This window comes from Octopus bimaculoides, chromosome 22 (genome assembly GCF_046866305.1).
Source record: "Octopus bimaculoides isolate indiv1 chromosome 22, ASM4686630v1, whole genome shotgun sequence".
NCBI classification, from domain to species: Eukaryota; Metazoa; Mollusca; class Cephalopoda; order Octopoda; family Octopodidae; genus Octopus; species Octopus bimaculoides.
In genome coordinates, this window is record NC_142949.1 from 7661631 (window position 1) to 7686630 (window position 25000).

General features: G+C 36.3%; 2 protein-coding genes across 2 annotated transcripts in view; one reads left to right on the plus strand and one right to left on the minus strand.

Annotated features, from left to right (window-relative positions):
• The window catches only part of LOC106873503 (ciliary microtubule inner protein 2B), a 36186-nt gene extending 14252 nt beyond the window's left edge, over nucleotides 1-21934 (minus strand). Inside the window, exons 1-2 of the mRNA XM_089339944.1 lie at nucleotides 21787-21934; nucleotides 2530-2587 (exon numbers count right to left, since the gene is read on the minus strand). Of these exons, the coding sequence (XP_089196070.1) occupies nucleotides 2530-2587; nucleotides 21787-21850 (122 nt within the window). The 5' untranslated portion in view covers nucleotides 21851-21934. The remainder of the gene's footprint in view (nucleotides 1-2529; nucleotides 2588-21786) is intronic.
• The window catches only part of LOC106873499 (transient receptor potential cation channel subfamily V member 5), a 44779-nt gene continuing 23098 nt past the window's right edge, over nucleotides 3320-25000 (plus strand). The window contains exons 1-2 of the mRNA XM_089339943.1: nucleotides 3320-3790; nucleotides 9159-9329. Of these exons, the coding sequence (XP_089196069.1) occupies nucleotides 3454-3790; nucleotides 9159-9329 (508 nt within the window). The 5' untranslated portion in view covers nucleotides 3320-3453. The remainder of the gene's footprint in view (nucleotides 3791-9158; nucleotides 9330-25000) is intronic.

The window sequence follows — 25000 nt, forward strand, 5'->3', positions numbered from 1 at the left end:
AAATGGGTTAATATCTGTTTAATTCACTGGGATAGCATATGAGCACCAAACCATGTGCTTATGTCCTCTTGTAAGTTTGCACCAAACTATGTAAGTGAGGATGTCTGCACATCTACTTCTACGAATGGTTACATATAATACTTTTTTTGCTGTATTTGTGTATTTGTTTCTTTTTCTATCTGATATTTTACTTCATTTTTGGATTCGGTTTGCCAGATTCTTTATGTGAGTTCGTGTGTTGAAGCATATTTTGTTGCATCTGGGGAGAGTCATTCTCTTTTCGTGCCTTATTATTTAACACACTCACCAGTAAAGTTTCCACTCATTTACTTATTTATTTTTCCTAAAATTTTCATTGTGTCTTGCAATCTTTTCAATAGTTGTTGACCCTGTCCATTATCTGAAAAGGTTGCAAGACACAACGAAAATTTTAGGAAAAATAAATAAGTAAATGAGTGGAAACTTTACCGGTGAGTGTGTCAAATAATAAGGCACCAAAAGAGAATGACTCTCCCCAGACACAACGAAATATCTGATATTTGTTATTAATCTTCTATAATAATGAAGCTGTCTCCTTTAATTTACTGCTTTCGTATATGCCTTCCAAGAAGAAATCTTGCAGAACAGACATCATCTTAGTGAGATATATTTTGTAACCACCTGAGGAGACACATCTACACCAACAGATACACCAAAACCAGATGTTCAGTATCCCACCCATAAGGGATCAATGCTAGATGGGTCCAAACAGTTGTAGTGATCAATAAACCTTCTCATATCTTCCACCTTCTATATATATATATAAGTTTAAATTATATATATACTTATACAATCACACACACACACACACACACACACACAAATATATATTTTTTGCACAGCTCGCTTAAGTTCTTCATGCTGGATACGTGCTCTCTCAAAAGTGTTGATCCCCTCCTTAACCTGCTTCCACCATCTGTGGCGATGACAGGCATTGTTCTCCCAGTCAGTGTCCTGCATATCACAGTCCTTAAAGCGCAGCCTTGGTTTCTGTCGGAGTCTCCTTCCATTCACAAGTTCTCCCTATAGCATCTGCTTAGGAATCCTGCTATCCTTCAGTCTAATAAGGTGTCCAGTCCAACGTAACCGTTGCTTGTGCACCATCGCCTCAATACTCAAGATATCAGCTGTGTATGTGTCTGGACATGTACATGCATACATACATATATACATACATACACACACATATACATTGTGCGTGTGTATGTATGCATTCAATCATAAATAAGTACATACAAACACATACCTATACATACATAAAACCATACATACACACACACATATAAATATATATATATTAGATATATACACAAACACATACACACATCCAACCATCCACCCACACATGCATCCATACATAACATACACTGGTTGCCATTGACATTAATGCCATAAGTGGCTATTAATTCATTCATTCGGAAAATCTTTTGTAGTTGTAGTGGTGGTGGTGGGGGTGGGGGTGTCGAAAGTGGAGTCGGTGGCGGGGTCGAGGGTAGGAGTTGTATGAAGGTGGTGGTGGGAAATGATGTTGATAGTGATGATGATGATGGTGATGGTGGTGGTGGTGGTTCTTCCTGTTTTCTCCCTTCAGTGCCAAGACCATTAATAGTGACATGCACTATACACACACACACACACACACACACACACACAAATTCACATATGCACATTATACATATGAGTGCATGTATGTATGTGTCTGTTTGTGTATGTTAGTGTGTGTGTGTATGTGTGTGTGTGTGTGTGTGTGTGTTTGTGTGTGTGTGTGTGTGTGTGTGTGCATGTTACTTTTCTGGTCTCTGCAATTATCTTCTCTTGCATTTTGTTTTGTTTGACTTTTTTTCCACTAGCAAAACGCGCGCGCACTCACACACACATACACACACACACGTGCATGCAATCAAGCACACATGCACACAGTATACCTTCAAATATACATAAATACATACAAACGCATAAGCACGCATACATACATGCACACACTCACATACACACACATACATACATACATACGTGTGTGTGTGCGTGTGTGTGTGTGTGAAATGTTGCTAGAGGCAGACAAGACTATTTATTTATTTATATTTTTATTCATTTATTTTCTTTCCCTTGTTCTCTTCTTTGCAAAAGATATTCTGTATCTACAGAATAGAAGTTCACTACAGAACTACAGTATTACAGAATAAAAAGAGTTAGATTAACCATAGAACGAAAAGACTAAAGGTCTATAGCAGAACTTTAGAACTACAGAATTACAGAATAACAGAACAATGGAATTGTAGAACTATAGAACTACGGAACTATGGAATTACTGACCTACAGAATTACTGGGCTATTCATATATGAAATTGGACGGAAAAGAATATAGTGGTAACATTGATGCTATTTTATTGAAAAAAAATTGAGAAACTGTAAGAGAAGAAAAAATGCCAAGGAAATATCAAAAAATCCAACAAAATGAGAAGAAATGTATAAAAATAAAAGGAGACAAACCTTGAACTGTTGTCTGTCATTTGGGAATTTGTGGTCCTGTGTTCAAGCCTGTGTTTATCTGGGAGAAGATAAGTAAAGGACAGAATTATATAGCTGAGAATTATATATATATATATATATATATATATATATATATATATATATATATATATATATATATACACTCTCTGTCTAATTATCTGTCTGTCTCTATCTCTTTCTGTTCCTCTCACTCTCTTCCGCTTACTCTCTTGTCTATTGAACGAATGAACACACAGAAGCCAAGAAACTAGGAGTCCTCAAGGAAAGAACCATCTGCTTTGAGAAATTAATTACTCTCTTACATGTATGGAGTGCATTTTTCTTCTCTGAGTACACACAAACGCCTGTGTGTATAAATATCACACATACACACACACATATATGTATGTATAGATATACACACACAATATCTATACATAATATATATACAATATATATACACACTATATGTATAATATAATATAATATAATATAATATAATATATATAATATATATATATATATATATATATATATATATATATATTTATAAAGATATATATATATATACACACATATTAATCATATGTGTATATGATATAATATAATATATAATAATAATAACAGTAATATTAAAACACATGCACATACATATAAGCAAGCATAAACACATTCACAATAATAACTTCCCAGGAATACACACACACACACACACACACACACACATCAAACTGATCAAGCTGTTGCCGGAAGTTATTGAAGTAAGGGTCTGATGAGGTTTGAGATTTTGACTTTGACTCAATGAAAAGTATTTTAACTTCTGTCGTAAAATAAGAATAAGAATAAGAATAAAAGAAAAACTAAAAAATATAATAAAATTAAAACTTACCTGTAATTGTGACATAGAAGCCGAAACATCTAAAGATGGGGGTGAAACTGTCCAAAGTGCCACTTGGAGTGAAGGCCCAAGCCAACACAACAGGCATGAAACTTTATAAATTGGTCGATCTGAAAGGCGGCGGGGAACTTGTGGAATGTATGAAGAATATGAAGGATCACAATGAACTGGACAAAAAAATCATTAAAGATGTGACCCCTTTCCTCTATAACGGAGGAGCAGGTAAAAAAATCCACATCAGTGAGTTTATCAAAAAGCGAAATGAAGAGAGAGGGGGTAAGAAACCTATTTCCTCCAAAGAAAACCAAGGCAAAAGATTTTTACAGAAAAATAAAACCGACGAAGAAGAGACAGATGATCCAAGTAAGTTATTTTCAATCAGTTAATTTATGGATTGATTAGGCAATCAATAACTCTGTATTTTGCTCAATCTTGTTGTTTTGCTGTTGTTGCAGTAATTAATGTTGTTATTTTATTTCTGAGGTTAAATACATTTGTTTCTGATTTGCATTTCATCTCTTGAGATTAAGGCCGACTCATGCCCTAATCATAGCCTGACAATGACACTCCCTTGAACCCTTTCATTGCTAAATTGACAATATATTAAGGCATAATAAATGATAAATGTGAAATAATAGATTAATTATTCAGTTTTCTTCCAGTTTATCTCCCAGGTCTGATCCTACAGCTATATTAAATAGTAGCTTAAAAGCTGCACTCTTTTAAGCTAACTACTGCAGAGGGCTAATTGGGTCTGCGGACCAAGACAAAACAGATTAATAATAATAAAGCATTTATTGGTATCCTACCAATATGGTCTTACCTCACCAATATGGTATTGCTTTAAATTCAGTTTAAATGAAAAACTTGTAAGTTCACAAATGTTCGGAGTTCTTTTAAAATTTGAATTTTCAATTTTTAGCATATAACAAATCCTCATCCAGACCTGATCCCAATGCTGAATGTTCAAGAACCAAATGAAGGGCAGACTTTCAATCCTGGGATCATCCTGATTCCAAAAATGTATAATATGTCTATGTAGAGCAAATGTAGACTGAGATACAGGGGTCCTGGACGAACAGACAGAATTTTGCATTTATTATTATAGATCATCATTGCCATGTAGCATAAGGTTTTTGCTCTGCATCGTCACATAAGATTCAAGCCACCCAAGAAATGATGGCTGACAATTTCCATGCTCATGTAATCCTAACATTTGGGTCCTAAACTCACCGGATCTCAATCCATTGGACTACTACATGTGGAGCATTGTTGAAAGAAAGGTCAATTGACATCCCTGCATCACCAAGAATTCTTTGAAAGCCACCATAGTCAATCTGAACCAGGACCATTTAATTTGAACATGTAAATGATTCAGAACTTGCATAGAAACAGTTATCAATGCTGAAGGCGGATGTATTCAATAAAATTATAAAGAAGATAATCTAGATTATATGTACAAATTCTTTCATTAAATCCTTAGCATTTAAACCAGCCATATCCAGCCCAAATATTCTACACATTTTATGTTCAAACTTGCCAGGTCTAGCTTCTCACACCTATCCTACAATGTCATTCTAAAAATATACAATCACATCATCAAAATACCAAAGCTATGAAATAAATGCATGATTTATTCAAAACGATGTGAATGAATAAGCGTTACATTTGACAGAATATTCTGCATGGTAAAGTGTTAATAAAGCTGTTTCCTGTTGTTATATGTATATTTTTCTAAAAAAAAAAAAAGAATTTGTTCTCAAATACCTTATGCACTCTGTATATATAAATACATACATATATACATATACATATACATATACATACATACATACATACATACATATATACACACACATATATATATATATATATATATATATATATATATATATATATATATATATGTATGTATGCATGTATATATATATTCATCATCATCGTTTAACGTCCGCTTTCCATGCTAGCATGGGTTGGACGATTCGACTGAGGACTGGTGAACCAGATGGCTACGCCAGGCTCCAATCTGATTTGGCAGAGTTTCTACAGCTGGATGCCCTTCCTAATGCCAACCACTCAGAGAGTGTAACCACTCAGAGAGTGTAACCACTCAGAGAGTGTAACCACTCAGAGAGTGTTTAGAGTGTATATATTATATATATATATATATATATATATATATATATACATATATATATATATATGTAGAAGTTGAAAAGGAACACACGAGTTGATATATATGGAATACTATGCAAATATTCTTTTAAAAAACTTTTCTTTTAATTTTTCCAAAACTTAATTGTTTTCCATACTTACAGTTGAAAAAGTCTCAATGACTGAAACCGGTACTGAAATGTTTTTTATAAAATTATTTTAGCATTTTCTACCTATCATAAAAACCTTATTCTAAAAATACAATAAAGTACATAAAAAAATAACTATTAAATGGTATAAAGATGACTATGCACGTTCCGTGGCTATGTTTTCAAATAGATAACTAATAAAACCAATTTGATTAATAATTCAATTAATAATCAAATCGATCTACAATTAAATCTATTCAAAAATATAGTTACTCGTCAGGTCTAAAATAAAATATAAAAAATAATAATAATAATAAAAAAATCAATATATGTATTGTAACTTATAATAAATATCAAATAAATATATAAAAAATACTTGTTTTAACAATAAATAAATAAATAAATAATGGAAAAACATTTAACAAAATTTCTTAAAATAAAATAAAATCATAACTTATTGAAGAAATGCATTTAAAAGTATTTCTTCAATGAGATAAGTTATGATTTTATTTTAAGAAATTTTATGCTTATTAAGTACCAGTTGCGTACTGGGGTCGATCTAATCAGGTGGCTCCTTCCGCCATAATTTTGTGCCTTGTGCCTGGAGTAGAAAAGAACATATATATATATATATATATATATATATATATATATATATATCACCTGATTGACCAGACCATCAGATATTGTTATGCATCACTGGTCACAATGCACTTTGATTCATTTTAGCTTTCAAATGATGCCACCCTGCTGCCTAGATGAGCAGGCCAACATTCCCCCTGGATAGGATGCTAGTCCATTGCAATGTTAAACTTATTTACAACTGAGTGAACTGCATCAGCATGAAATGAAACGTTTTGCTCAAGACCACAACATGCCACTCAATCTGGGAATTGAACCTATGATTTAGTGATTGCGAGACCAGCACCTTAACCCCTAGGCCATACACCTTCACTCAAATCAATGCAACACTTGAAATGAATCGATGAAAAAGTTGCGAGTTGATAATAATTAATGTGATTGCGTTAGTAACATTGTTGACATCTTTGCAGTTTTTATTATGGTTTCTTTAAGAGTTCAATGTACAACTAGTGGTTCGTACATCAAATATTTATTGATCACTGTGGCTGAAGTGAAACACCTTTGCATCGTAGAGCTTCTATTGATTATCCACTCACGGAATAATTGGTAAACGAAATGAAGTCAATTAGACGATTGTTATGAAAACACTCACCGACATACGCATGCTCAAACGCATGCACATAAATACAGACACATATGTGCTCAGTTATATATATATATATATATATATATATATATATATATATATATATATATATGCGCAGATATAGACACACACACATACATACATAAATATATACATACGTATATAAATATATACATACATATACAAATATTTATATATACATACATAAATAAATATATATGGGTGTGTATGTATGTATATATATATATATATATATATATATATATACATATACAAATATATATACATAGATAAAAATTTATACATTCATATATATGTGCGTGTGTGAGTGTGTGCATGTATATATATATATATATATATATATATATATATCCTTAGAAGGTTGTTAGTAATGGCCCATCAGAAAATGACCATTGGTTTCACACCTATAAAGCGTGCGCTTAGCTGTATAGGCAACTATATGTGTGTGTGTGTGTGTGTGTGTGTGTGTGTGTGTATAGTCTATATACCAAGGACCAAAATCCATCAAAGTTTTGCAACAATGACAAAACACTGGAAACAGTATTTTGTCACTGTGGACTGTCAACAACTGGAGCAAAAAATTTCAAACATTTTGTTGATTGGAACCCTGAGTTGGCCAATATCTACATTGGATAATGTGTTGGCTTCATAAATCAAAACTGTTGACAAATGGTACAAGCACCACCCTGAGGCTGTAACTGAGGGAGAAAATGTAACGATTCTTTGGGACTTCCCAGAACGTACAGACGTACATCAAGGCAAATAGACCAGATATTGTTGTTAAAGACCAAAACAATAAAATCTGTTTATTAATTGACATGAGTATAACCTGTGACCATAATATCTCAGGAAAAGAATTTTATAGTCTCAGAAAATATAAAGATTTGCTAATCGGAATTGAAAAGATGTGGCGTCTCAAGACGGTTACAATACCACTGATTGTAGGAGCACTTGGAATGATCAAAAAAGGAACCGAAAAATCATTTAAGAATGATCTCCGGTTTATCATACATACAGAAAGTCCAAAAGATTGTTTTAACTGGTATGTCACACATATTGAGAAGAGCATCGTCGCTGTGAATTTTCTTTCCTTTTCTCCCTTTATTTTATTTGTCTACTTTTCTATTTTCTATTTTTTTCTTCATCACATGACTTTGTAAATGAACAATCTAGTGTGCTTGTTTTAATGGCCTACCAATGTATACAGTGAGTTTCTCTGCCCTAGGTGTCAGGAAGACACTCAGCAAGAAATGGAAACAGAATTGAAAGAAGATGCTAATGAAAATAATAATAATAATAATAATAATAATAATAATAATAATAATAATAATAATAATAATAATAATAATAATAAATGCTTGGAACTGCAAGGATTCTTTGCAGGGTTTTTGAAGCATGACCAGTAAACAAGTGTCACCTTAGTCGGCTGGCTGTGGACAGCTGACACTTTCCATCATACCCTGCAAAATAAGCTGGGAGTTTTCATATATTATTATTATTATTATTATTATTATTATTATTATTATTATTATTATTATTAATAATAATAATAATAATAATAATAATAATAATAATAATAATAATTACAACAATGAATAAACAACCTGGTGTGCTTGTTTTAATAGCCTACCAATGTATACAGTGAGTTTCTCTGCCCTAGGTATCAGGAAGACACTCAGCAAGAAATGGAAACAGAATTGAAAGAAGATAATGAAAATAACAACATCAACAACAACAACAATAATAATAAAACCCCATGACTTACAAATATATATAACATACAGAAAATAGCACTACTAAGCACCGCACACATCCTACATAAAGCACCTTAAATACATTGAAAATAAGAGCATCAAAACAAAACACAGCACATGTCCAAGGCACATAGAGCTGTGCTCAATAGTGCAGTGAAAGCACATGATAAAATTAAGACCGCTGAATAATAATAATAATAATAATAATAATAATAATAATAATAATAATAATAATAATAATAATAATGATAATAAAAGTTTCAGTTTTATTGTGTATTTTTCATTATCCACCCAAGCACAGGTTTGTGTACCTACATACTTGCTGTAATGATAACCACACCAATAATAACATCAACAACAAAACCAATAATAATATTCATACATATTTTTTTTTTTATTCCTCTTCTTCTTGTTCTTCTTCCAAGAAATGTACCGTCATGTCTGTTGGAAGTTCGATGAACTTGGCACCGTGGGTGAGACCATTCTACATATGTGTTTGTTGAATTCAACATCAACTCATGCTGACCTAGCAAAGAGGCTTATTCGACTGTTCCCGGTGCTAATCAATGACATTTACCAAAGTGAAGAATATTATGGTAAACTCTTATTCTTTTCTTCTTATTTTCTTCTCTTCCTATGTCCCAAAGTTTGGTATATGGCAGATGCACGGTTCAATCCTTGTAGGAGATTCTGTCGATTTTTTCCATCTAAGGGTTTTTTTTTACCCATTAAACTATGGGCTGTTATTGTTAGCCTCAATTTCACATTTGAGCAGTTTCTTCAAGAGATTTATTTACAAATTTACAAATAAGTGCAGACATGGCTATGTGGTAAGAAATTTGCTTCTCAACCACATGGTTCTGGGTTCAATTCTACTGCATACCACCCTGGGCAAGCGTTTTCTGCTATATTCCCAGACCAACCAGAGCCTTGTGAGTGGATTTGGTAGACAGAAACTGAAAGGCAGCGAGCTGGCAGAAACGTTAGCACGCTGGGCAAAATGCTTAGTGGTTATTCATCTGCCACTACGTTCTGAGTTCAAATTCCACTGAGGTCGACTTTGCCTTTCATTCTTTCGGGGTCAATAAATTGGTGGTGGTGAAGCAGTTACTGCTACTGCTGCTGCTGCTGTTACTACTACTACTACTACTACTACTACTACTACTACTACTACTACTACTACTACTACTACTACTACCACCACCACCAAAATGTATTGTAATAGGAATAAGCGAAACAGAAATTAAAAAACAAGGAACATTTTGACAAGTGACCTGAAGAGACACAGCTGTACTTATGATGCATCTCAACTGTTTGTACATTGTGCACCAGTGCCTCACCCATGATGCACTGGTGCACAATGGGTCGAGATGAGAGTAGTAAATAATAAAGAGTCTCGTGAATTCCATTTTCTTTCTCTCGTATTTTTAGAAACTCTACAGACATGAAGGAATTCCTGAAGCAAATTGGATGGTGTATACCTCCATACTGTTGTTGACACCAGGTAGCCGAATACTGCAGATGGGCTTTAAATGGCAGATTACGAGCTGTACACCAGAATATAAAATTATTACTTATATATATGGGTGTGTGTGTATGTGTGTGTGTGTATATATACGTACATATATTCGGTTGGCCTGGGACTATAGCAAAAGACACTTGCCTAATGTACCAAGCAGTGGAACTGAACCTGAGACCACAGGGTCGGGAAAAACGCTTTCGCAGATTTATTATTACCAGCATAGGCCATCGCTAGCGTCTGGAACTTACCCAGCCTGTCTGTCTGTGTGTCTGTAGGTGGGGTGAGAGGTGGGAACTGAACCTAGTCAACTGTGACCAAAATTAGTAGCAAGACCTATAAACAGCATCGTAATGTTTTTGAGTGTCAGACATGCCTTGACTTGCTTTGAGAAACAGCTAACATCTGGTCACATGTAACATGTTGCATATGTAAAACATTTATGTTCATATACACATGTATATGCATATACAGGTGTATATATATACATATATATATATATATATATATATATATATATATATATATATATATATATATATATATATATATATGTATATATATATATGTATATATATATATATATATATGTATATATATATATGTATATATATATATATATATGTATATATATATATATATGTATATATATATATATATATATATATATATATATATATATATATGTATGTGTGTATGTACCTATACTCTTTTACTCTTTTACTTGTTTCAGTCATTTGACTGTGGCCATGCTGGAGCACCACCTTTAGTCGAGCAAATCGACCCCAGGACTTATTCTTTGTAAGCCTAGTACTTATTCTATCGCTCTTTTGCCGAACCGCTAAGTTACGGGGACGTAAACACACCAGAATCGGTTGTCAAGCGATGTTGGGGGGACAAACACAGACACGCAAACATATACACACACATACATATATACACATATATACGACAGGCTTCTTTCAGTTTCCGTCTACCAAATCCACTCACAAGGCTTTGGTCGGCCCGAGGCTATAGTAGAAGACACTTGCCCAAGGTGCCACGCAGTGGGACTGAACCCGGAACCATGTGGTTGGTAAGCAAGCTACTTACCACACAGCCACTCCTACGCCTATGTACATATATACTTACATGCATAATTTCTACATACATACTTGTGTACTTGTATACTTACATATACACACATGCGCATATGAATGTATAAATATATAAATGTTCATGTGTGTGTGTGTGTGTGTGTGTGTGTGTGTGTGTATGTGTGTTTGTGTTCGTGCGTGTGTGTGTATAGATACATACACACATACACACACACACGCACACAAACATACATGTGGACATAGGCACTTGTATGAATTACCGTCACATACGACTAAGTAAACTGTAACAGCTATATATATACCTGTATATACATATGTATATACATACATACATACATACATATATATACATACATGTGATTGTGTGTGCTGTTGTGTATGGTATATATATTATATATATATGTATATATGTTTGTGTGTATATATATACATATATATGTATATACACACACATACAGGCGCACACATGTATATATTGTATATGTGTGTGTGTGTGTGTGTGTGTGTGTGTGTGTGTTAGTGCCATAAATCCTTTAAATTCACAAAATATTAAAAGGGTCATCTCAAACAGTCTCTCCGGAAATAACATATTGAACATGAAAGTGATCAAATTAAGATGTTGATTAGGTTATTGAACCATCCCCCTCCCCGAAATTGCTGGCATTGTGCCAAAATGTGAAGCCAATATAATATAGTGTGATATAATATGATATATTGTAATATAATGTAATATAATGATTGGTGAAGTCATTAGGGCCACAGGCAGGAAAAATGCCCCACCCCACTCAGTACGTTGGCATAAAGTGGTTGGCATTTGGAAGGGTATCTAACCATAGAAACCATCTCAAAGTTAATATTGGTGCTCAATGCAGTTCTGAGGCTCACTGGATCCTCTCAAACTCTCCAACCCACACCAGCATGGAAAATGGACATTAAACAATGATGATGATGATGATGATGATGTATTATAATATTAACGTATTATATTTTATGTTCGGAATTCAAATTCTGCAGAGTTTGATTTTGACTTTCGTCCTTTCGAGGTCAATAAAATAATTACCAGTTATGCACTGGGTCGATGTAATATATATATATATGTGTGTGTGTGTGTGTGTGTGTGTGTGTGTGTGTGTGTGTATGTGTGTGTATGTGTGTGTATGTGTGTGTGTGTGTGATGTGTGTATGTGCATGTGTGAGTGCATGTATGTGTATGTACATGTGTGGATGAGTATATTTATATATGTGTAGTTATGTGTGTGTGTGTATGCATGTATGTATTTGTACATATGCATATGCATGTATGTGTATGTACATGTATACACACACACACGTATGTATACAGGGTGGCCCAAAAGTACCTTTACAGTTATTCAACTATCTCTTAACAGTTTAGATCTTAATTATAAAAAAAAATATATGAAACCATTATTCTATGCTAATTTAGCAAATTTTGTCAAGTTCCTTTTTCAGTTTGTAAGATAGAAATTTAAATGTAATATAAATGTTTTAAAAGAAATTTAAAATGCCAGCTTGATAACTGTAAACCTACTTTTGGGCCACTCTTCATATACACACATATATACATACATACATTCGTCTCATGTTTATACAAATCTCTATACAATAAAACATTTGGTAACCTTGTCAAGAAACTAGTCAAACCAGAAATGGGCAAACCCTCAACTTCCACAACAGTTTTTTCTTGCCAAGTTTCCTGACCAAATCAGACAAGAATCTTATTAATTACCAATTTTTCTCCGCACCAGTTGATGAAATCAACAAAACCGGTAAAGCGTGAAGGTGCTCCAGTTGCCATGGTTTCTTACTCGAGAAAGATGTATGATGCTGCGCGGAGGAGGCATCACCTGTTATTGGTTGGAGGTACAGGGGAGAAAGTGGGGGATGGAGGGAGGAAAGGAGGGAGGCAGGGGGTGTTAATTACTTCCGCCGTGGGACCAGTTCTCTAAAAAATTGATAAACTGTGTAACGTAATGTATCAAGTGTTGATGTGATTCCAGTTTCTATTTGTAAGGTATGTTCAGGGTGGAGGTTGGGGAATGGGGTGTATATATATATATATATATATATATATATACATATGTCTATATATATATGTGTGTGTGTACATGTATGTGTGTGTGTGTGTGTGTATATATATATATATATATATATATATATACAGACACATGCATGTCATTGTGGGTATGTAGATATATATATATGCTTACATACTTATGAGTATATGTGGGCATATATATATATTTTATATGTGTGTGTGTGTGTATATATATATATATGTATATATATATATATATATATATGTATATATATATATATATATATATATATATATATATATATATATATATATATATATATATATATATACACATATGCATGTCTATGTGGGTGTGTAGATATATATATGCTTACATATTTAAGAGTGTATGTGGGCATATATAAATATTATATGCGTTTGTGTGTGTGTGTATATATATACACAAACCTGCATACGCATATAATGTGTGTGCATGTGTTTGAGAAAGAGAGAGAGAGAGAGGGAGAGAGAAGGAGAGGGGAAGTGAAAGAGAGAGCTTATTGATCGTTTTATTCTCTTTGATGACAATGACGACGACGATGAGGATGATGATGATGACGACAATGATGATGATGACAGCGTAATGATGATGGTGGCGACGTTGTTGGGAGGGGTGGTCATGGTGACCACAGTGGTTGTGACACTAGTGGTGGTGGTGGTGGTCAGGGTTGGGAGTGGTGAGGGTACTGGCAGTGTTGCTAGCAGTGGTGGTGGTGGTGGTGGTGGTGGTAAATGGTGACAGCAACAGCGTTAGTAGTAGTGGAGGTGTGTAACCCCAGTCCTGCCATCCTCCGTCTGAACAACGGATCCATCTCCCTAAGTTGCACCATACATCTATTTTACCCACGACCATCACTGCACATACCTTCATACTGTCTCTCCAATCTATTTATGCACACCCATAGATTCTGGTTGTGGTCACAAGGACCGTTTGAAGTCACACTCAGTTGTCATGGCAACAAACCGAGCCCGTTACATGCCCTGATGGTGCTTCATTTCCAAAACCTTTATTTTGTAAGTGGTTTGTAATTGTGCTCTATATACAATCTGAAAGGCACTGCTTTGTGTCCCTTATAGTTTATTGCGGTTTGTTGTGATGAGGTTAAGGGCCTGAGTAGAACTAGTAAAGTCCATGACAGACATATAGAAAGGGACCCCCTTCAATCATGAATGACCATGGGATTGCACCTAGAAAGGTAACCTCTGAGGCATAAGTCTGGGCAAGGTTGTTTATGGAGGACCAGGAGTCACCCATGCATACCGGTCTCCCCTCTCCATGCCATTATATGTACATAGGGTAAAGGGTAGAGACCCCTTCAGTCATGACTGACCCTGGGATTGCACCTAGAAAGTTACCCTTTGAGGCACAAGTCTGGACAAGATTGTTTATGGAAGACCAGCAGTTGCCCATACCAGCCTCTCCTCTTCACACCACCAATGTTACCCAAGGGAAAGGCAAAGGGGCTAATACAGTTTAGCACCAGTGATGTCATAACTCATTTCTACAGCTGAGTGAACTGGAGCAATGTGAAATAAAGTGTCTTGCTCAAGAACACAACAAACAGCCTGGTCAGGAAATTGAACTCACTACCTCATGATTGTAAGCCCAACACTCTAACCACTGAGCCATGCACCATCACATGATGAGCATAATGTATTGTTCATGCACCGTTGTTGCTTTATTTTCTTATATATCTGTCAAATATAAATAACGTAAATAATGTACATAATTCCTCATCTCTTAAATATAGAACTCTAATTAACCTATTGATATATATATTTTTTTTACATCTATCACCCCATTTTGGCCACCCTGTTATTATCCCACTTTTCTTCAACACTCCACTGGATCTTTTCACCCCACCCCCAAGGGGGTAGCACTGCCCACTTAGGGAACCGCTGGTATAACTGACTTTGTTTCAACCAGCATCGACAGGTTTAGGGATGCAAGGCAAAGGAGAAAAGTGGCTGCAAATATACCGCCTGCCCTGAACTCTAATCATCATAATTGCCAACATCTGCTAGTTTCTTTGCAAATTGTTGGCGGGAATCAAATGTCACATTCGACATAAGCATTATGACCGACAAAGAAAATGTAGGTTGTCAGATCCTCATACACCAAAACCAACAAGAGAGTCCATCATATATATATATATATATATATATATATATACAATAATACATATATATATATATGTATATATATGTATATATATATATATATATATATATATATATATATATATATATATATATATATGTATATATATATATATATATATATATATATATATGTATATATATATATATATATATATATGTATATATATATATATATATATATATATATATATATATATATATATATATATATATATACATATATATATATATATATATATATATATATATATATATATATATATAAGAATGAGATTCAGAGACCAATGGCATAAGTAAATTTATATTTTATGTAGAATGTCTTACAGCATGAGGACAATATAAATTTACTTATGCCATTGGTCACTTGATCTCATTCTTTTTTTATATATACACACGCTAATACACGACCCATGTTATATTCCCCATTCATGTTACAACCACATCTGGGGCATAACTAGTCGGTATACAGCACTTACTCGGTAGTACCTGTATCTTTAGGGTCTGGTTGACTCTATTACCCTTCATAACCTTTATATATATATATATATATATATATATATATATATATATATATATATATATATATATATATATATATATGTATATATATTTGATTAATAAATTCAAAAAGGGATAAAAATCTTTTACAAGAATTTTATCAAGAAGCCAGTGTGTAAAAAAAATTCATAAGGGAAATTTCTATTCCCAAGAATATAATTATTTGTTTATATTTATATAAGGGGCATTACTACAGAATAATGCCACACACTGGACTTCCTCGCATTCAGTACTAAATGTGTTTATTTTGGGAAGTCCAGTGTGTGGCATTATTCTGTAGGAATGCCCCTTATATAAATATATGTATATATATACATACATATATATATATATATATATATATATATATATATATATATATATATATATATATATATATATATATATATAAATAAATACATACATATATATATACACACACACACACACGCACACACACACACACATATATATTGTTTAAAGTAGTGATGAAGGCAAGAAATTAGTCAAGGCAGGACTATGGGATTTAAATTCATTTAATTCAATCTAAAAATAGTCAAATAATACAAAACTGGTAAAGATGGTGTAGATAACACATACCTACTAGTTTTGGGTTATCTTGACCTAAACTCCTCATGTCTTGTGTATATATATCATCATCATCATCATCATCGTTTAACGTCCGCTTTCCATGCTAGCATGGGTTGGACGATTTGACTGAGGACTGGTGAAACCGGATGGCAACACCAGGCTCCAGTCTGATTTGGCAGAGTTTCTACAGCTGGATGCCCTTCCTAACGCCAACCACTCAGAGAGTGTAGTGGGTGCTTTTACGTGTCACCCGCACGAAAACCGCCACACTCGAAATAGTGTCTTTTATGTGCCACCCGCACAAGCCAGTCCAGGGGCACTGGCAACGATCTCGCTCGAAAATCCTACAGGAGCCAGTCAGGCGGTACTGGCAACGGCCACGCTCAAAATGGTGCATCTCATGTGCCACCCGCACAAGAACCAGTCCAGGGGCACTGGCAACGATCTTACTTGGCTTGCCGGGTCTTCTCACGCACAGCACATTTCCAAAGGTCTCGGTCAGTAGTCATCGCCTCGGTGAGGCCCAATGTACGAAGGTCTTGCCTCACCACCTCAGCCCAGGTCTTCCTGGGCCTACCTCTTCCACGGGTTCCCTCAACTGTTAGGGTGTGGCACTTTTTCACGCAGCTATCCTCATCCATTCTCACCACATGTCCATACCAGCGCAATCGTCTCTCTTGCACGCCACAACTGATGCTTCTAATGTTCAGCTTTTCTCTCAAGATACTTACACTCTGACAGGTATTCACATTGACATTACACATCCAACGGAGCATACTGGCTTCATTCCTTGCGAGCTTACGTATGTCCTCAGCAGTTACAGCCCATGTTTCACTGCCATGTAGCATGGTTGTTCGTACGCATGCGTCATACAGTCTGCCTTTTACTCTGAGTGAGAGTCCCTTTGTCGCCAGCAGGGGTAAGAGCTCTCTAAACTTTGCCCAGGCTATTCTTATTCTAGCAGCTACACTTTCAGCGCAGCCACCCCCACTACTAACTTGGTCGCCCAGATAGCGGAAGCTATCGACTACCTCTAGTTTTTCACCCTGGAATGAGATAGAAGTTGTTTCCTGTTTGTTTGCAGTCTTTATTGCACCTGAACATCTGCCACAAACGAAAACTAACTTGCTAGTTAACCTGCCTTTGATGTTGCTGCACCTCTTATGTGTCCATAGCTTGCACCGGGTACATCTTATAGAGTTACTACCTACTCCTTTTCTACATACTGAGCAGGGCCATCTACCTGAAGGGGTTTGTGTTTTATCTACCTTCCTACTTATTAGGATTTTGGTTTTAGCTAGGTTGACTCTAAGGCCCTTCAATTCTAGACCTTGCTTCCACACCTGAAACTTCTCCTCTAGTTCTGATAGTGACTCCGCAATTAGGGCAAGGTCATCAGCATAGAGGAGCTCCCAGGGGCAACCTGTCTTGAACTCCTCTGTGATTGCCTGGAGGACTATGGTAAATAAGAGGGGGCTGAGGACGGAACCTTGGTGGACCCCTACCTCTACCCGGAATTCATTGCTGTACTCATTTCCAACCCTCACCTTACTGGCAGCATCTCTGTACATGGCTCGCACAGCTCTCACTAACCATTCTTCTATCCCCAGTTTCCTCATTGACCACCAGATAAGGGATCAGGGGACCCTGTCAAAGGCTTTCTCCATGTCAACGAAAGCCAGGTACAGAGGTTTATCCTTAGCTAGGTATTTCTCCTGCAACTGTCTCACTAGAAATAAGGCATCAGTAGTGCTTTTACCTGGCACGAACCCAAACTGCATCTCATCTAAATTGATTCGCTCCCTAATTAGTTGGGCTATGACCCTCTCTGTAACTTTCATAACCTGATCTAACAGCTTGATGCCTCTGTAATTATTTGTATCTAAAGCGTCACCTTTACCTTTGTAGCAGTTGACTATGATGCTGCTACACCAGTCATTGGGTATGACTCCTTCGTGTATCACCTGGTTCGTAATACGGGTGACTAGGCTATAGCCAACACTGCCAGATATTTTGAGCATCTCTGCAGTGATTCCTGATGGGCCGGGGGCTTTCCCGGTCTTCATACTCTTAATTGCTTTATCTACCCTGGTACTATCAACTCGGATAGCTGGTCCCTCTATTGGGTCGACATACGGCAGGCTCTCTTTCTCCCATTCATTCTCTTTATTAAGCAATCTATCGTAGTGGCATCTCCAGACCTCTTTCTTTGCATCCTCATTTAATGCAAGCGTACCATCATCCATGCGAACACATTTCTCTCCTACAACATCACTATTCTCTCTCCTACACTGTCTTGCAACACGAAATACCTCGAGTCTTTGGTCCTCACGGCGCAGAACATTGGCAAATCTTTCCTTATCTGCTTCCCCTCTGGCTAAATAAACCTGTCGCCTAGCCTCCCTTCTGGCACATTGGTACAATTCCCTGATACCACCGTTCTTCCAGTCCTTCCAAGCCTGTTTCTTTTGTCTAATAGCCCTGTCTACCTCCTTGTTCCACCACCACGTTACTCTGGGTCAGGAGGGGACCTTACACCACCCACAAATCTGGTCGGTGGCTTTCAACAGGTTGTCCCGCAGAAATCTCCAATTGTCTTCCACGTTGTATGATGCTATATCCCCTTCAATTTCGTTAAATGCTTCAAGTAACTTGTCTCTAAGTCTCTGTCTGTTTGCAGGGTCTTTAAGCTTCCACACCCTTCTCCTCCAAGCCTGTCCAATTCTGGGCACCCATTTTGCCTTGATCCCAAAGTCGCTAACTACTAATCTATGTTGTGGGGTACATTCTTCGCCAGGGTAGGTTTTGGCATTTATAAGCCGCCCTCTTTCCCTATTTCTGGCGAGGATGTAGTCGATTTGGCTAGAGTGTCTGCCGGAGTGGTAGGTGACTAGGTGACTGGCAGGTTTCCTGAAGTTGGTATTGCAGACCATAAGATCGGTTGCATCACAGAACTCCAGCAGTCTGGTTCCCTCCTCGTTGCGGGAACCGAAGCCATAGCCTCCATGTATGCCATGGAAGCCTCCAGCACGACGTCCGACATGACCGTTGAAGTCTCCAGCCACAAAGAGAAGGTCCCTGTCACTCGTCGACGAGGTAGTTTGCAAGAGGGTGTCATAGAATTGGTCTTTCAGACCATCTGGTAGCCCCGGTTGAGGTGCATAGGCTGAGATGACAGTAGCTAATCTATGATGAAGCACTAGTCTGATCTTAAGTACTCTGTCACTTACTCTAACAACCTCGATTACCTTATCCACCCATTACTCCGCTAGAAGTATTCCTACGCCCCCGACCCCGTCAGTGTTCCCTGCCCAGAAAATCTTGTACCTGTGTTCTTTGCCTGTGAGGAACCTCGCAGAACCTCCTCTCCATCTTACTTCCTGGATGCAGCACATATCTACGCGTCTCCGTTCAAGCATCTCAACAATTTCACCAGATCTACCTTTCAGCGTGCCGATGTTGAGAGTGCCAATCCTAACAGTATGGGTGTTGGGGGTGTGGGCCTGTAGCCTGGGAAGGGGAAAAGCAGTGTCGTGTACCTGAAAAGAAAACTTGCAATTGGAAGAATTCATAAGCAAAACAGTACCTACAACCTGCAAACATTTCTCAAACTTAATGCGCTACCCAAAGGTAGGGGAGAGGATGGCCAAGGCCACTAGATGGGTTCCGGGAGACAGCCGAGGTTGACAGGATGACAGAGGAATGAACTTCCGGTGGAGGGGGTGGGAGGGCGGGTTACCGCCAGCGAGTAGATAGGGCTCTTAATTGTAGATTTTAAATATTTGAGAGACAACAATGCATAAATCGTAATTTTTAAAAGAGCAATGAATTTAGGAAGCTTAGAAAATGAATAAGTATGAATTTAAGACAACAACTGGATTCAATTGAATTTCATGGAGAGAAACAAGATAAATAATAGAGGGCAAACTAAAGCGCGAAGGTATGAGATGTTTGAGGCCGTAAATAAATAAAAATCTCAATCTTATCTGCATCTTGGCGATTCCGTCGTAGTATGTCAGCGAGATAATTTTATATATATATATATATATATATATATATGCGAGTAAAAATAAATACAAAAAAGGTGGGTTTTTTTGTATGATTGTGTATAGAGGAATATATTATTTTGCTTAAAAGAGCTCCAACACTTTCTGCTTTCCATGTTCCATCCACATTCCTGCAGAACCAATGTGGGGCATAGAATATGGAATATACAATATATAATATGATATACAATATACAATGATCCTTTATATTGAACACTCAATATTTCATCTACATTCAATACTTTCTTTCATGGTGCCATCCATTTTTATTTTATTTTATTTTATATTGTATATCATATTATATATTCCATATTCTATACCCCACATTAGCTCTGCAGGAATACAAATAAAACATAAAAAACAGACAGTGCTGGAACTCTTTTAAGCAAAATAATATATATATACATATATATATATATATATATATAAAACAAGTTAAAAATAATGGTCATTACATATTTTTCATTTATTGGAGCAAATTTGGTTTACAGCTATTTCCAGTGCCGTTATAGGTATTGATAATCCCTTACTATTAGCTATATATATATATATATATATATATATATATGGGATGATACACATCATCATTATTTAACATCCACTTTTCCATGCTTGTAACGGGTTGGACCAAATTTAATGAGTGAAAATTCTACAGCTGGCTGCTCTTGTTGCCAACCCTCACCAGTTTCCAAGTAGGGTAAGATTCCCCAATACCAAACATATTTACACAGAAGATTGGAAATGATAGATCTGGATCCTCTATTTGATTAAAGGTTTCATGACAATGTCTTCAATAATTACATATCAATGTGAACACCTAAATATATATATATATATATATATAGCCAATCTTCAAGTTGTGGTCATTAGCAATTGGAATTATATCAATTTTTGTGTAGCATCTTCAGTTTTGGAAAATGATCACATTACTACTACTACTAAAACTATTCAGTTATAATATACTGATACATATATTCCATGATACAAAAAAAATCCACTTACTTTGTTGAAACAGAATGACTAATTGGAGACTGACGGCGCAATCGTTTAGAGCTAGCACTAGCATACACGGATCGGTGAAGTGGGCTTTGATTCAAGATGGAGAAAGCTTGGTTGGAGAGCTCAAGAGTCTTGGTTATCCATTTATATTTATATATATATATATATATATATATATATATATATATATATATATATATATATATATATATATATATATATATGTATATATATATATATATATGTATATGCAAAGTTTAGGTTAGTTAAAATGTGTTTGTGACATATTTCAGCTGTTAAAAGGCAAATTCACTGAATCTTTATTTGTCGTTAAATAAAGTTTCATTAAACTATTTCTCTGTCGTTTAAGACTTTATACACTCCTTATCAGTTTCTTTTACTATATATTTTATATGGTTTGCATAATGATACATTAAGGACCTTTTTTCTATGAGTACTGCCAGATTACTCGAATCCATATATTGCGTCTGTGTGTATGTATGTATATGCACATGCACACACATTTATATATTTAGGGCAACGTGATATCCTTTTCACAAACAGGATGTGAATTAAAAGAATACAACCACCCCTAGAATAGTTAGAATGATAGTGTGAGACTTTTTAGACCATTTTGTTTTGTGTTGTCCTTTAAGCCATATTATACATCCTGTTTTAGATATTTCGGTAATGGAGTCGGTTAAAAGTACAGGGAGGTTATGAAAAGTTCTTGGCTTTAAGCACCTCATATATATATCTATATATAAATATATATGCATACACACATGAGAGAGTGTTGAGAAGTTCCTGGCTTTAAGGGTATCCTGAAAGGCCTGGTTGGGGGCCCAATCTTCTAAGTTGTCTTATAGGGCTTAGCAAAATTGAAGGACTGCTGCAACAAGTGTGTGAATCTGAGAGGAGAATATGTTGAATAAAATCATAATTAACTGATCCTCCTGTATTTTCTTTTACCCAAAGCCTGTAACTTTTCAGTACCTGCTTTTAGAGGTTGAATTTCTATTGTGGTTTAGAGAGGGGCATGTGTGAGTTGGTGTTGGACCAAGGTTACATTGAGAGAGAGAGAGGGAGAGAGAGAGAGAGAGAGAGTGAGAGAGAGAGAGAGAGGAAGAGACAGAACAAGAAAAACGTTAAAATGTCTGATAGACTAAGTCAGCATTAAATCAGTGACATCAAACAGGTGTGTGTGTGTTTGTGTCTGTGTGTATGTGCACATGTGTGTGTGTGTGTATGCATGTGCATGTGTGTGTATGTGTGTGCATATGTGTGTAAATGTATATGTTTGTAGTGTGTATATGTATATGTTTGTAGTGTGTATATGTATATGTTTGTAGTGTGTATATGTATATGTTTGTAGTGTGTATATGTGTCTATGTGTGTGTGTGTGTTTTGGTGGTTTACTTTCGAGACATGTCTGATAAAAACATGGACTGACAGTTATAAAGTCATGGCTTCAATTCATAAACGGCGGGGCATGGTGAGTCCTTGAGCAAGGCTCTTCATTTCATGTTCTTTAAGTCTACTCAGCTATAAAGGAGTACCTGCTGAGTACTGGCACATCTCTCTCTCTCCCTCTCTCTTCCTCTCTCTTTCTCTCCCTCTCTTTCTCTATTCCTCCTTTTTCTCTGTTTCTCTCTCCAGGTGCCACAACCTGAATGTGCCACTGGATGATCAATGGAGGGTGATCTAAGGATCTGAGGGGGCTGTTAGTGACTACTTGTGACCAAATAGATCCCTAAAACAATTAGGGAACCCATTGCCTATATTAAGCCACCGGATCACACTCGCTTGTGAGTGACGGCCATTGTTTGTTTTCATTTTTATTGTGACATAGGTGTGGTGTCACTGTTGTCTTTGATGGTGGTGGTGGTGGTGGTGGTGGTGGTGGTGGTGGCAGGGATAATAACAATGATAATGATGATGGTGATGACAAAGGTGTTGGTGGTGGTGGTAGTTGTGGTGGTGGCAGGTTGTGGTTGTGGTGGTAATTGTGGTGGTGATGGTGGAGGTGGCTGTGGTGGTGGTGGTGGTGGTGGTAGTTGTTGTGGTGGTAGTTGTTGTGGTGGTTGTGGTGCTGGTGGTGGTAGTTGTGGTGGTGGTAGTTGTTGTGGTGGTGGAGGTGTTTGTGGTGGTGGTAGTTGTTGTGGTGGTGGAGGTGGTTGTGGTGGTGGTAGTTGTTGTGGTGGTGGAGGTGGTTGTGTGGTGGTGGTTGTAGTGGTGGTGGTAGTGATGATGGTGTGTAGTGAATATGATGATTATGATGATGGTGGTGGTGATGGCAGTGTTAGTAGTGAGTGGTGCTGATGATGATGATGATGATGATGATGATGATGATGATGATGGTGATGATGATGATTGCTCTACATACTGTGTTACATAGGCTGATCTGTTTTCTGTTTCTCCATGGTGTTGATATCATTGTTGTTGTCATTGGTGGTGGAGAGAGTTGAGGGTCTGTGAAGGGTGTGGTGGAATGGAGCAGCATATCAAGTTTCAAGAGTAGGAGGAGGAGAAGGAGGAGTGGTGGGTTACTCAAGAATAAATGAGATTGATGACAATATTGGAATAGGACCACCCATATGCATATAATTAAACAAACACACACATACACATATACACATACATATATACACATACATATAAAAAAAATGATCAAAGGTCTTTTGTGTGGCATAGGCTCATAAAGCTGATTTCCCTAGATTCTGTGGTGAATATATCCCTCCCTGCTTCACGCCCCACTGGATGGGATGCGGTCCGTTGGTCGTAGGATTACTCATTTTTTCTTTCCAGCTGAGTAAACTGACATCCATATATCTACATACACATATTCACACACACACACACAAACATATACACACACACACACAAACATATACACACACACACACAAGTATATATATATATATATATATATATATATATACTCTTTACTCTTTTATTTGTTTCAGTCTTTTGACTGTGGCCATGCTGGAGCACCGCCTTCTAGTCCAGCAAATCGACCCCATGACTTATTCTTTAGAAGCCTAGTACTTATTCTATCGGTCTCTTTTGCCGAACCGCTAAGTTACGGGGACATAAACACACCAGCATCAGTTGTCAAGCGATGTTGGGGTCACAAACACAGACACACAAACACACATACATATATCTATATATACATATATATACAATGGGCTTATTTTAGTTTCCGTCTACCAAA